Here is a 14,731-nt window from a genome sequence, read left to right as displayed (position 1 = left end):
ACCCTAGGGAGTTGAGGGGCTCACAGATAGACAGGCCAACCCTGGTGTGGAGCAAAGCAGTGTGGGATGGCAGTGGGAGGACTGCCAGAGGCAGAACAATTGATTTAAAATACTTTTTAATGTACTTATCCTCACAACACTCCTGTGAGCTAGGGCAGTGCTATTATCCCCAATTTATGAATGAGGAACTAAGAGGCTAAGTGACTTGTCTGGGGTGACACGGGCAGTCTGTGGTGGAGTTGTGAATCTCTAGTGTAGATAAACCCCTAAATTGAGAACAGTGCCTCCTCTGGTGTGTTTGAGATTTAGCTGTCTCAAGAAGGAATCATTAAGGTTGTGGAGTACTGGATTCTCCATACCTTACCTTGCTGTGACATAAGGTGATTCAGAAAAAGTTACATACTCTTGCTATTCAATGTAACATTAACTAGAGAGGGTTCAGACAGTGGTGCTCAGATCTAGATTAGCTCTAAGATCATGGTTTGGGTCTCAGGTGGAGATGTGGTGGACGGGATTTACGTGAAGCCATTCTTCAAATGCCCTTTGTTCTTCTGGGTGCTCCATTCCACATTTAAGCAGATGTGACAGATGACTTTCACTCACATTGCTTCTCCCCTGGGGAGCAGATGAGCACAGAAGAAAAAAGCTGAAGGGGACAGAGCTGCAGAGGGCTACTGCAGGGAAAGGAGTAAGCAACAGGAAGCAACATTTCTGTTCCTGAAATGATCCTTCTTCCTCTTGGAAAGAAGCTGTCCCTCCTCACCTGCACTGATGGCAAGGAGCTCTTTAAGGCTTTTCTGCACTCCCTCAGCCTGAAGTACAGCCTCAGGAGCATGCGCAGAGCTATGGAAGCACATGCAATGCCAGTCTTTCACAAATATTCTCCTTTTAGCCCTTGAACAACCAGGAATTCAATACCCTCACTTCCCAGAGCTCTCAAAGAGGAGAGGAGGAGAACTGGGCGGAGCAAGGGAGGGTTCAAGTCACATAATTTTCCCGAGTGCAGTGTTGCCACAATTTCAGTATGAGTCACAGGCTATTTGATGTTTAAAGCCCCAGCACCTGGAGGCATGGGATTAGGTGAGAATTTCTCTCTCTCTTTTTTTTTTTTTTTTAAAGAAGTAAGTCTCTAGCTTTATGGTTGCAGAGAAAAGCTTGAGAACTTGAGCCAAGAGCACACAAAAGACTCAAACAGAAGGCAAATAAAAAGATACCTAAATGTATAATTAACCCTCCCTCTCCCCCATTTTAAGCCAATCTTGTGAATTTGTGTCTGACTCATTGCTTTTGAATGTTTGGCATTGGCCATATTGCTAGTGAAAAAATCATTTTGTCAAGAGAGGGGAGTTTGGTAAAATAATAGGGAGGTACTAAAGGTGGAGTGAGGACTGGGAGAGTAAGAATATAGATGACTACATAATTTAGCTCTTAAAATGCTTTCTTAGATTGTGAACTCAGGGAGGAGTACTGACACTTACTTGTTTAGGAAATGTTTTGCACACTTATGATAGTCTAATAGACATTGCTGTTAGAAAAATATTTCTTGAAATTGTTTGTTTTCCTTCTGCTCAAACTCATCTCGGTAGACACCATGATTTACCTTGTTTGTAAATTGCCATACAGAAAAAAAGTGAAGTGTATATAAAAAATGCTCCCAATTCTCCTTAGAACACCTCAAACACAAGTTCCCTCTCTGTCCTGCTCAGTCATCAATATCTGTAGGTGGCTAGCATATCCTATTTATTCATTTAGATAAGCTGTCAATACTTCATTCTTTCTTTGTAAGTCAATCTGTCTGGATCTTTAATCATTTTGTTATAGTTTTCTAAATTTCCTCCCAGCTGGTTAAGGTTAATATCCTTCTGGTATTCAGCTACCCAAGCTATGTGCACTATTTTAGTTTTGGTATCATCAGCATCTTAAAGAATGGGACTGTTATTGTCCTCATCCATGACAATGATGTTTATCTCTGCATATATAGCCCACAATTGCAATGGCTTTTTTACCCCCTGCTATTTTGTGTTGCAAGTTCTAGTCTAAGTTGTTATACTACAACAGTCAAATGACTTATGCATACTGTGGGGATAAACATTATACGTTGTTGACTTGGAAGAAGCATTATAAACCTTTAAAATAATCTGTCATTTTATACCACAGCATCTCAATGTAAATGTCCCCCATCCCACTTTATGCCAATTCAGCAAAGATATTTTTAAATCTCACTCTCACGACCCACACTTTTTCCAACTGCTGTTTTATGGGGTGCCTGGTCTCACTCCCCTTCTCTCTGCCTAACAGTCCTGTCTCTGCAGTTCCAATGCAAAGAGAAGAAACAACCTAGAACATGACATATCCAGTCCATTATTAGTCTACCAAAGAAAGATTCATTGATATTTATTGCTGTAATTTTGTTCTAATAAAATATGAGGGCAACCACTCTATCCTGGAATTGAAATAGTTTTGTCAGCTTGTCATGAACAAGATTTGAAATGGAATTGTTTCAGATCGTAACCTAAGCAGTGAGCCTACAGAAAGGAGTAATGTCAAGTGGACTTGCTGCATTCTCATATCTGTGTACAACACCAATACATAGTAACATAAGAAATGCTTGTGACACTCATTGTCTAATGACAGAACTGACTTCCTATTAGCTTTCTAACCTGGGAGGGAGTGATTTTAAAAATGATTTGGGGGTTGTGGTGGTAATCAGCTGAACATGAGCTCCTGGAATGATGCAGTGGCCAAAAGAGCTAATGTGATCTTTGGATGCATAAACAGGGGAATCTCGAGAAGGAGTTAGAGGGGTTATTTTATGTCTCTATTTGGCACTGGTGTGACCACTGCTGGAGAAATGTGTCCAGTTCCAGTGCCCATAATTCAAGAAGAATGCTGATAAATTGGAGAAGATTCAGAAAAGAGTTGTGAGAATGTTTAAAGGATAGAAAACATACCTGATAGATTGAGCTCTTTGAGTTTATCACTATTTAGCTTAGCAAACAGAAGGAAGGGGGTGACTTGATTACATTCCCTGAGCATCGACATGGGGAAGAAATATTTAATAATGGGCTCTTCAGTCTAGCAGAGAAAGGTATGACATGATCCAGTGGCTGGAAGCTCAAGCCAGACAAATTCAGACTGAAAATATGGTGTACATTTTTAATAGTCAGAGTAATTAACCACTGGAATCATTTACCAAAGGTTGTAGTGGATTTGCCATCACTGACCATTTTAAAGTCAAGATTAGATATTTTTCTAAAAGATATGCTCTAGGAATTAAATTGGGGAAATTCTGTGGCCTGCATTATAAAGGATCCCATCTGGCCTTGGAATCTATGAATCTATAAGGGATGTCTAGGCCTGTAAATTAACCTTATTCCATCAGAAAGTTGAAGGATGGCGATACGCTGGGGTCACAGTCAGGTGGCACATAATCAGGATTTGTCGCTGAATTTGGTCCACTGGTTAGATGATTAACTTGTCGGGGCCAGGTACTGACAGGGAGTGTGACATGAACACTGATCCTGGCTTTGACCGCTGTCATAAATATAAAGGGAAGGGTAAACACTTTTAGAATCCCTCTTGCCCAGAGGAAAAACCCTTTCACCTGTAAAGGGTTAAGAAGTTAGGATAACCTCGCTGGCACCTGACCAAAATGACCAATGAGGAGACAAGATACTTTCAAAGCTTGGCGGGCGGGCGGGGGGGGGACAAAGGGTTTTTCTGTCTGTGTGATGCTTTTGCTGGGAACAGAAAAGGAATGGAGTCTTAGAACTTAGTAAGTAATCTAGCTAGATATGCGTTAGATTCTGTTTTCTTTAAATGGCTGAGAAAATAAGCTGTGCTGAATGGAATGGATATTCCTGTTTTTGTGTCTTTTTGTAACTTAAAGTTTTGCCTAGAGGGATTCTCTGTGTTTTGAATCTGATTACCCTGTAAGGTATTTACCATCCTGATTTTACAGAGGTGATTCTTTTACTTTTTTTCTTCAATTAAAATTCTTCTTTTAAGAACCTGATTGCTTTTTCATTGTTCTTAAGATCTAAGGGTTTGGGTCTGTGTTCACCTATGCAAATTGGTGAGGATTTTTTATCAAGCCTTCACCAGGAAAGGGGGTATAGGGTTTCAGAGGATTTTGGGGGGGAAAGACATTTTCAACCGGGCTCTTTCCCGGTGATATATTTGTTAGACGCTTGGTGGTGACAGCAATGAAGTCCAAGGGCAAAAGGTAAAATAGTTTGTACCTTGGGGAAGTTTTAACCTAAGCTGGTAAAAATAAGCTTAGGAGGTTTTCATGCAGGTCCCCACATGTGTACCCTAGAGTTCAGAGTGGGGAAGGAACCTTGACAACCACCTTTATCAAAAACGGTTTTCAACAAAATCTAAAGACAGGAGCTGTCGTCTTGGATTTAACTGCTGTCTATGACACAGTTTGATACAGAGGCCTTTTGTTTAAACTCTCTCGCATTGCCCTGCATTGGGTGGTCAAAATGGTAGAGTTCTTTCTCCGAAACAGGCAGTTTAGAGCTGTAGCTCTTGGAAGTGTCAGATCAACGGCCTTCCTCAAGGCTCAGTTCGTTCACTGATTACTGTTCAATGTGTACCTCAAATACCTGCGAGCTACACTCTCTCTCAAGTTTATCTATGCCGACGACATCTGCTGCAGCTACCAAGCTCAGTCCTTCTCAGAAATTAAGGCCTTGAATGGTGATATGGAGCTCATGGCAGACTATTATAGTTGATGGCGTCTGCAGCTGAGCTCTTCCACGATAGTTCCTAGTGTATTTCATCTGCATAATGCAAATACAAGCCATGAGTTAAACATTTTCCTCAGTGGCCAACACCTTCAGCATGATCCAAATCTGGTTTACCTCAATGTGACATTGGATAGGTCATTAATGTATTGCAACCACTTGAGGAAGATGAGAGCCGAAGTCAACACTCCAACAACTTCCTCATAAAATTGGCTGGTTCAACCTGGGGTGTGAGTGCCTGGACACTTAGAATATCAGCCCTTGCACTCTGCTATTCAACAGCAGATTATTATGCTTCTGTCTTCTGTCTGCGTTGCTCATCTCACACAAGGCTGGTCAATGTAGAGCTTAACAAAGCTATGAGTATTGTTACTATGACTTTAGCCATGGCAATGGAGTTGCTTGTATTGATACTTAATGACATAACACCACCCCACATTCACTGTGAGAAGGCCTCTGTTGTGCTGCTGGCCAAGATCTGTGAGAATAGCAACCTGCCTTTGTATGCAGAACTCTTCAACCACCGACCAGTTCGCCTGTTTTCTAGATGCCTTTTATGGTCATTTATGGCACCACAAGACATGACGGTGGAATCTGCTTGACACAGTGAGTGATCAGTGATGACAGTCATTGATCGCTCTTTCGTCATCTGTCCATCAGGTTTTGATCTACCAAGGCCCCTGTGGTCATCTCTGAACTGATTTTGAACAGGACAGGGCAGCTGTGCGGCCAGTCTCTTTAAATGGGGTTTTTCTAATGACCTGTGATGCAGCTGCTGTGAACTTCAGACTATGTAGCATATCTTTGAGTGCCCACTGACTTATTTTGATGGTGGGCTACTGGCTCTCCACCTGGCTTATGATGATGCCATCAAATGACTGAGCTCAATGTGCATATGTTGATATACTGTATATTCCACCGGAATGAACTGTTGCCTTGAAAGCCCGTGTTTCCTGAGTGTCAGGGTTATTCCACTCATTTTGTAGCTGCTACTTTGTTAGAGTCAGAGACTCTCCGTTAAAGAGATGGAAAGGTACAGTCTGATCTCTCTACTCCTTCACCAAATCCTATCAGACTAACACCTTTGCCTCAGCATGGGTCTTTGTATCAGAGTGCTGAGAACAGTTGTCTCTGAGTGAAGGACTACCTGACAAATTCCTCTATACTTCCGTAGCACAAAATCTATGCAGATACTAAATCTTTACCCGCAAATAAAATTCCATTATCTCAAGATCTACCACTATCAAAGACTCTCCATGATCTTGTCACTCATTTTATTTTCTTTAACCTACCATTGGTTATTGATTTAATGTTTAGGCTCTTATACTGCCAGACCAAGGACTATTTTAAAACTGGAGTTTCACTGAACTTAGTATCCAAAAAACTAGCACAGCTTATGCAAACTCCTGCTGAGTCTGTCCAGAGCAAGCACCAAAAACCTCTACTCCTGCAACCACACACTGCTCCCCAGAGCTGTCTCCTTTGGCCTCCTCATTAGACCTCCACTCTTTAAAGGGACAGGGTGCAGGTACATATAACCCTGGCATTCCCTTATGAGTGCTAGAGCTACTCTTTATATTTTGACCTTATGATTTAGGGGTGTTTTTATATTAATATAATTGATATGAGTCCCCATCATAACTTCCCATCTTCCTAATTGTGGTGGAATCTTTGTCTGGGTAAAACATTTAAAAGTCCTATTCCATATCAAGAGGCCTAAAATCCTTAGTACTAAAATATCTGATTGGTTTAGTGTTTCAGATAGTATGTGTCTGTCACTGACCCACGAATGCTGGATCAATACACATGAATATTACTTACAGTTAACTTTTGGGAAAAAAAGTTGGAAAGCTGGAAAGTATCTTTTTTGGATGTAGAGGGTAAATGCAGATAGGGTGACAGAGCAAATTTGCCAGGAAACTATTTAGAAAAAGTAAAACATTTAAACACAAACTCTTTTGGAAGTGGCACTTGAAGAAATAAAAGGTTCTAAATATTAGTCTCATTTGAATAAAAAATTCAAAATGTGAGGCTCCTAGCACACAGCTGGAACCTGATAATTACCTTAATATAGCAAGTAGGCAGCTTTTTTAGCAATATGTGTTTTATCACTGAAATCAACTAACACATCTGAAAAAATAGGACAAGTGAAAATGCTGAGAACAGTAGATAGTAAGTGTGAAATATTTAACATGTAGTGTTCTGCTGTGGTTTATAAGGAGGAAAAAAAAAACCCTCAAGTTTAGGTTAATGTTCTCTTATCAAAATAATCCCAAGTGCATCAGTTTCTGATGTTATAAAAACACAGCATATGTTACAACTGCCGATTATAATTAAGTAAGTAGGTACATAAAAACAAGAATCCAATAGATAACTACATTAAAAAAGATGCTTCTTTGTGTTTTTTATTTTTCTACATCACTTCTAGACCCTGTCTCTATTTACAAACATAATACTGCATTTGGCTAGAAGCAGGCTAGAAGCATATTTACAAAAAAACCAAAGGGGGTGCAGAAAATATAGCATGAATAGCATTCTTCTACTCACATGTGGTACATCTTCCATTCTTTCAGGTGCTTTGGGAAAGAAAAGAATGTACTGCGGTTTTCAGAAGAAATTGAACTTTTAGTAGAGACATCAGGCCAGGCTTCTGTTACATGGAAGGGCTTATTATTTAACCTTTTTCATTTAAAAGTCCTCTTCCATATCAAGATACTCAACAATGTGGCCATATGACTCTTTCCTATCCCCACAGTGAATATCCTTAGAAAAGAAGACTGAGTTAAGTATGTAATATCTAGCAATATTCTACAATACAATATAATGTAACTTAAATTTTGCCAGTGCTGAAGTTCATACTATTTTACTATTCATACTATATACTGTTCATACTAGAACAGTCTAGCTTGGCTTTGATTATAAGGAAACCATTTTCATCTGCCCTATCTGAATGTTACACTTTTCTGAAGCCATGACTTATTAATATTCCACCCGGAAAAGTTTTTGCATTTTTGGCTTGAATTGCATATTTTAACTATACCTAATTAAGTAAGCATTTGCTGTCTTTACATTATCATGTTTATAAAACCTTCTTGGCAGTTGACATATACAAGATGAGGCACTAAAGAAAAATTAACTGTTGGAAACGTAGTCATTATGTGAAGGTCTGAATACAGTTTAAGGTTAAATTTAGAAACGCAAAATTAATTAGTTCTAATTTTTAAACTTTTTTTGGGGGGGGGGTTCACATTGGTTACATGAATGATCTTTTAAAAATGAAAAATTTTGAAGACTAAAAGAATCATGTTTAAGAGAAAATAAAACAGGCAAACATAGTGACTGAATGTGCCCACATTGCTCAATGTTTAACTTAAACCAGCCATGTTTTATTAGCATCATGAAAATATTTTTCTTCACTACGTTCCCACTCCAAGGAGATTGCCTTATGCAGATAATTTAATATTGGATTGTATCTATGCTATTAGGACAAACCAGAAGCAAATCCAGGTGGTGGACAATATGAAGCACACATTATATTGACAAATGGAGCTATCAGCAGTTAAATCTTATCTCTGTATTCAGAATATAATTATTAGAAAACTGGAAAAACCAAATGATATATACATATAAGGGCAAATATCTGAAGACAGGAATGCATGTATCATACCTAAGTGAGATGGTAGTTCTAAGGTACACAGATCTTTGTAAATTTGGGTCATACTGAACAGTCCAAGTGTAATATTTATACTCTCTGCCACTACAATATACCTCAAAATACGATCTCTTCATAACACAATATATAGCCAAATGACACAATATATAATACAAAGTAGAATTTCACGTTTTAAGCCTCCAAAACCAAGCCAATTTTAACTTGGGGGGCTTCATATTCCATGGGGTGATTCAAACTCTGCCTGGTCTCAGAAGTTTAGATCAATAAAAGGGAAGGAAAGAATTAAAAAACACCAAAAAAACCCCAAAACCTAAAAGAGCAGAAAAATTCTACAGCATATGGGTCAAATATTCAGTTTAAATGCTCAATTTTAAAATTATTCAACCAATATGCATCAAATATGGCTACCTTAGATGTTCAGGAGATTATAAAACAAAATCAGAACAAACACTAGCCCTATTTTGACTTTGACCTTTATGACCTTATATTTATCCCACAATCCTATAACAGAGCACATGCTTAATCTGTGGTGTTTATTTGCTGATGTTGCTTAGGTTATGTTTAAGACTTCGTGTTATACTGTGGAAGAGAGTTAATGTGTTGTGCGTAGTATGTTTCCTGACCTGATGGAGATCTTGTGACTGTCAGTGGAAGTGTTCTCTGAGGATGTAAGGGTACAGATAAGGGTTGTTGCATACCTAAGGACTTCCTTGCTTTTAAGGATTTGAGTTTGTGGGGGGGCAAGTGTCACAGTTAGCCAGCCTTAATTCCTTTTAAACTAACTTCTTGTTTATGGAATCTATTTAAATGAGAGATGCACTGCACTGATGCATATTTCTGATGTGTTCCTTATTTTGAGGAATGTCACTCAATATAGTCCTAAAGTTATACACTGGTCACAAATCGGGTGTCCCCTCATTTTTATTGTTGAAAATTATTTACATTAGTCTAAAAAAAATCATGAAACTCATCAAGAGTTATTTACGCAACAGGATTGAGTTCCACAGCATATTAAGTTTTCCTGCGTGGATAATTATTTTTGTGTCCCTCATTTTGGGAGTTTGTCACACACTGTGTTCCACATTTGGGCCTTGGCAGGTTGAGAGGTTATGTCTATGCAATATATGGTGGTGTGCAACATCTAAATGTTTTATATTAATATTTTATTGATGCACCCCTTGAAAAAATCAGGGATGGGGTGAAGGGTGGGGGGAAGGTAAAGGAATGGAAAGGGAGGGAAAGGAAAGGAAGAAAGGGGGGTGGGGAGGGGAAAGGAGAGTGACATCTTGGTGTCCATCCACTAGGCATCGATCAAAAATTTCTAAAAAGTCAGACCAAATCTTTTCTAATTTGTCTGCGGTCCCCCTTCTCCGAAATTTTACCCACTCTTTAGCTGCCAGCTCAGCCAAGTCACTGTACCAAGCTCCTGCCCCTGGAAGCAGTCTGCTCTTCAGTCTAAGCAATATGAGTTGTTTGGCTACAAGCACTGCGACAGAGAACCAAGCTTTCCATAAATTGGAGGGTTTTCAAGGTGATGGGATAGATTCCAAAACACAGTTCTTGACATAATTTTTAAGGAAGTATTCATTATCCTATTAATCGTCCTGCTTGCTTCTAGGCAAAAAGATTGTATCCTGGGACAATCCCAACATATGTGAGCCAGTATGGCTGTGAGACACCGATATCTCCAGCAGCAGTTTGTTCTGGCAAGACCTCTGCACTATTGAAATAAGCGTTCATTATATTTTAATTATGGTAGGAAATACTAGGAGATAGATAAATTAGCATCTGATAGGTTTAAAACAACATGCTATATGAAAGGAAAAAAGAAAATCTTTGATAAACATGGAAAGGTTTTGTTCTGCTGCTTTTAGAAAAGTAGGTTTGAATCTCCTGCAAAACCCAGAATTGTGTGGGGAGGTACTTCCCTCTAGCTCCAGTTCAGTGTGATAGGGAGCAGGTTATTTCTGATAGGTGTATGGATCTGACATATACTAGTCATTGACAATGGGGAGATGGGGGAAGAGTTCATCACTGTTTGTAGCAGGTCCCAAGTAATTCCACTATTGTCCTGTGGCCTGGAGGAAGAGGTTTCTTCATTTCCCCCCACCCTCACCCACACACTCAGCTTGTTGACTTATGCAAGCATAAAAATTAACATTCACCAGCTGTTCATCAAATGTGTGCTGTGCAGATGTCTATTAATTTCACAGTTTTCACACGGCACCACGCTGCACTTGTTGACTTACTTGCTTGTTAAACAGGAGAATGTTGGAGATGTAACTTTCTACTTGTGAAAATGGTAATCTTTATTTTATTTACTGCTAAAAAAGAAAATGCAAATGAAGCAGAGAATTTTGTGATTGGTATTTTACAGCGACATCATTTACTGTAATTACATGTTCTTAATCAGCGAAATTATCGTGATCTGTTAACCAGATTCTTTTGACTTTTTGCAGAATTCTGAGTAACAACAAGATCTTGTGGTTAAAGAATGGCTCTTTCTTTGGACTGAGATCCCTGGAGAGACTGTGAGTAACTGATCAGCCTCTGTTCACTTTCCATTCAAAAATGTTTCTCATATTTGAAATGTAAAACAAACAGATAATAAAATTCAGAAGTTCTTGGATGTATATCAGAATGGGCTTTCTGGGCAATCATCAAGTTAATAAACAAGAGAAATGAGTGAATTGGGATCGAGATGAAAAACGCAGGAAAGCACTGCCATTAATTTGGAACTAAAATAAACATGAAGCGAAAGGCTTGTATTGCACTGCATACCTAATCAAAGTGAAGACTGGCATATGTAATGGTAATGTACCTGATATATAGCCTGGATTATTTAACTTTCTAGTTCCCAACACTTTCTTCTATTTTGAATAATTTCCTGTGCAAAGACATTGGGCAGCATTTATTTCTTGAGTGGACATGAAATTGGTAGAGCTCCATTACAGAGTATTTGTAACTCACAGATTTTTAAAAAGAAAGATGCATTGCTTACTCTGTGTTATTTATTCAGGAGTACCCAAATGAGTTTAGAAAAAGAATCTAAGAACCTCCTGTGAATAAATCAGCAATAAAATAGTTCTTCTCTGAGTGCTGGTCTCTGTGTATGCCATTGTGGGGAATGCATGTGCACTATGAGCCTGAGATCAGAATTTTTTAGTCGTGTCTGTTGGCTGTGTCTTTGCCATTTGCCCCTTTGCTCTCCAAGCAAAGGGCATAAGGGGCAGTGTGGACCAACTGCTGCTCCAGTTCCATGTTACCGCTGCATGATCTGAGATGGAACTTCTCCAGTGTTCCCAAAGCTTCTCCTTTTTGAAACAGTAAATATTGTAAATATATCATTTTAAATCACTTAAATAGTTTCCATTAGTTTAGTATAGTATTAATGTTAGTTACAGTAGAACCTCAGAGTTACGGACACCTTGGGAATGGAGGTTGTCCGTAACTCTGAAATGTTTGTAACTCTGAACAAAGTACAGTTCGGGCTCCAGATCCAGCAGCTGACACTCCAGGGCAGGCTTCAGCAACAGCTGAGCTCCCTCCTCAGCACCAGCAGCTTCCTTGCAGGCAGCTTCTTTCCCTGGGTCAGACTGAGTTTGCGCTCTCTCTCTGTGAGAGAGAGAGAGAGAGAGAGAGAGAGAGAGAGAAAACAGCACCTCCCTCTCCCAGTTGGCAGAGGGGGGTGAAAACAGTGTGTCTCCCTCCCAGTGTGTGTGTGTGGGGGTGAGGGGTGAAAACGGTGCACATTGTGTCTGCCGTGGGAATGGGGTGGGGACAGGCAACCCAGATGTGCCTACATTTAAGATGTAATACAGTCACAGTACAGTGTTTGCTTTTTTGTTGTTGCCTCTGTTGCTGCTTAATTGAATACTTCCGGTTTTACATGGTGTCCGCTTGACTGGTCAATCTGTAACTCTGGTGTTTATATTTGGAGAAGCCCACGTTGTCTCCAGGTGCAACACCTACCACTCCTTTCCCAGCTGAACTAAACAGGCATGGGAAGACAGACTCAAGAAATGCTTTATGGAATGTGCTCTAAGGCCACAGTCTGACCCAGATTGATCAGAGTCCCCCTCCCCCGCATACACCAAGAAGCATGCCGCCAAGTTTGGTATAGGGTATGGAAGGAAAGCTGATATAGTTAGATCATCCTGGAAGTCTCCTGCAGATGCAGCTGACACGGCATCATGAGCCATGGCTTTAACAATAGCTATGCACAGAGCATCATGGCTTCATTCTTCGGGATTTCCTCATGATGTACAATCCAGGAAGAAGGACCTGCCCTTTGACTGGAATAATCTCTTCAGCAAAAGCCAGATGAAGTCTTTGCACTCACTAAAAGACTCAAGAGGATCCTTCCGGTCACTTGGAATTGGCCTGAAGAGTAAGTACCACAAAACCATATCCTATAGACCTCGTAAAGTGCTCCAGCCCTTCTACCATCAAAAGGCTTATGAGTGTCCATGGAAGAGGCAGATGATACACTGTAGTAAACAAACAGCTCTTCCAGCAACACCTTTCCAGCCTCAACCCCAGATCAAGAAATACTTTTGATGAGACCTTTGGGAGCTGTGATCAACAGATGCAATTCACGCTACCCAAGTCTTCTCTTCTTCAGTTTGGAAGTCGCCTGGCCCACTTTTTCCATACTTGGCAGGACGTCACAACAGACAGATGGAGACTTGATATAGTATAATCAGGCTAAACTGAATTCCTCTCTCTTCCTCCTCCAAACCTTGCTTCCTTGTCCCAAGTAGTAGTCTCCCTCCTCATTCAAGGAGCCTTAGAACCAATACCTCAACAACACAGAGGGAAGAGGTTCTACTCAAATTTCTTCCTCAGATCAAAGGATCTAAGACAATGCAGTATATTTATTTGTAAGCTGAGATTGAGAATGCTTCCTTTGGCTTCTATCATCCCGTCATTGTCCAGAGGGGATTGGTTTATGGCTCCAGGTATCAAACATCTTGCCATGCAACTGAGAGCCCACAGTTGCAAATGTGCTCCTGTCTCACCCTCCAGGGTAGCAGTGTCTTATGCTTATGTAACCTCATTTGGGAGATGGTCTTCACTGTCTACAGGCTGGCTTTGCTCAGACAGTATAAACAAACTAATCTCCCTCTGTCAAGAAGTGAGGGCCTCCCTGACTTGGTGGGAGAACAAGGACCAACAGAGTTCTGTTCACTCTGACTTTACCACAGAAGTCTCTCAGCACAGATGCCTCCGTTTTTGGTGAGGATGCCCACCTGGTTGAACATTCAGCACAAGGCATATAGTCAGTGAAAGAAGCCACAATGCCCATAAACCAACTTGAATTCAGAGTGGTCTGGGAGGCTTCCAAATAGTTTCTCCCCATCATGAGGTCTCACCACATTCTAGTGATGTGGGCCAACGTTGCCGTGCTATTCTATGTAAACTAACAGGGAGGAGCGAAATTCACCCCCTCTACAAAAGCTGTATAACTCTGGAATTGGTATATTTGACATCAGATAATTCTGTCAGCCGTGCACATACTGAAAGTACCCAAGGCCCAGGCAGACAACCTCGGCAGTTGCTTCTCTCAGGACCACAAGTGAAAGCTTCATGACTCAGCAGACCGTATTCCATCTTTGGGGCTCCTTGTCCTGCAACCTCTTAGCATCCTACAAGAACAAAAAGAGTACGAATTACTGCTCTGGGGGACTTTGGGTCAGAACTTCATGGGAGATATGCTTCTGGTCCCTGGTCAGAGCAACTAATGTATGCCTTTCCCCCCCATTCCCTTATTACCTCGAGTCTTGAAGAAAATCTGGCAGGCCAAAACATGGGTCATACTGATAGCTCCCATTCGGCCCAGGCAATTCTGGTTTCCCAGCCTCCTTCAGTTGTCAGCTCATCTGCATGTCACCTTCCAGAACCTGTTGATGCAGCACAAAGACAGAATCAAGCATTCCAATCAAGACTCACTGCACTTGACCACTTTGTATTTGGATGGGCATCCACCTAGAGACTGCATGCCCAGGAGATGTCCAGTCTATTCTCAACAATAATAGAAGGGAGTCTACTAAACAATTGTTGTGCAGCCCAGTGGAAATGATTTTCCATCAGGGCTCATAACCACTACACTTATCCAGAAGAATCAGACATCTCTGCTATCCTGATCTACCTCCTTCCCTAAAGTCTTCAGGATACACTTTCAAGTCAGTGCATGTTCATTTGGTGGCTATCCACACCTGCCGTTCCCCCACTGATGACTACTCCAATTTTGTCCATCCGATAAGGATCCACTTCCTTGAAGGCTTACTTTGGCTCTTTCCTCTTG

The 14,731-nt window shown here is 40.6% G+C and overlaps 1 protein-coding gene across 1 annotated transcript in view; it reads left to right on the top strand.

Moving 5' to 3' along the window:
- Positions 1-14,731, top strand: part of ADGRA1 (adhesion G protein-coupled receptor A1) — a 465,281-nt gene that overhangs the window by 59,560 nt on the left and 390,990 nt on the right. The window contains 1 exon segment of the mRNA XM_043551597.1: positions 10,884-10,955. Within this exon segment, the coding sequence (XP_043407532.1) occupies positions 10,884-10,955 (72 nt within the window).

This window comes from Chelonia mydas, chromosome 7 (assembly GCF_015237465.2).
Source record: "Chelonia mydas isolate rCheMyd1 chromosome 7, rCheMyd1.pri.v2, whole genome shotgun sequence".
Lineage (NCBI taxonomy): Eukaryota > Metazoa > Chordata > Testudines > Cheloniidae > Chelonia > Chelonia mydas.
Note: the sequence above shows the minus strand (reverse complement) of the source record. Positions and strands in the feature narration are given on the sequence as shown.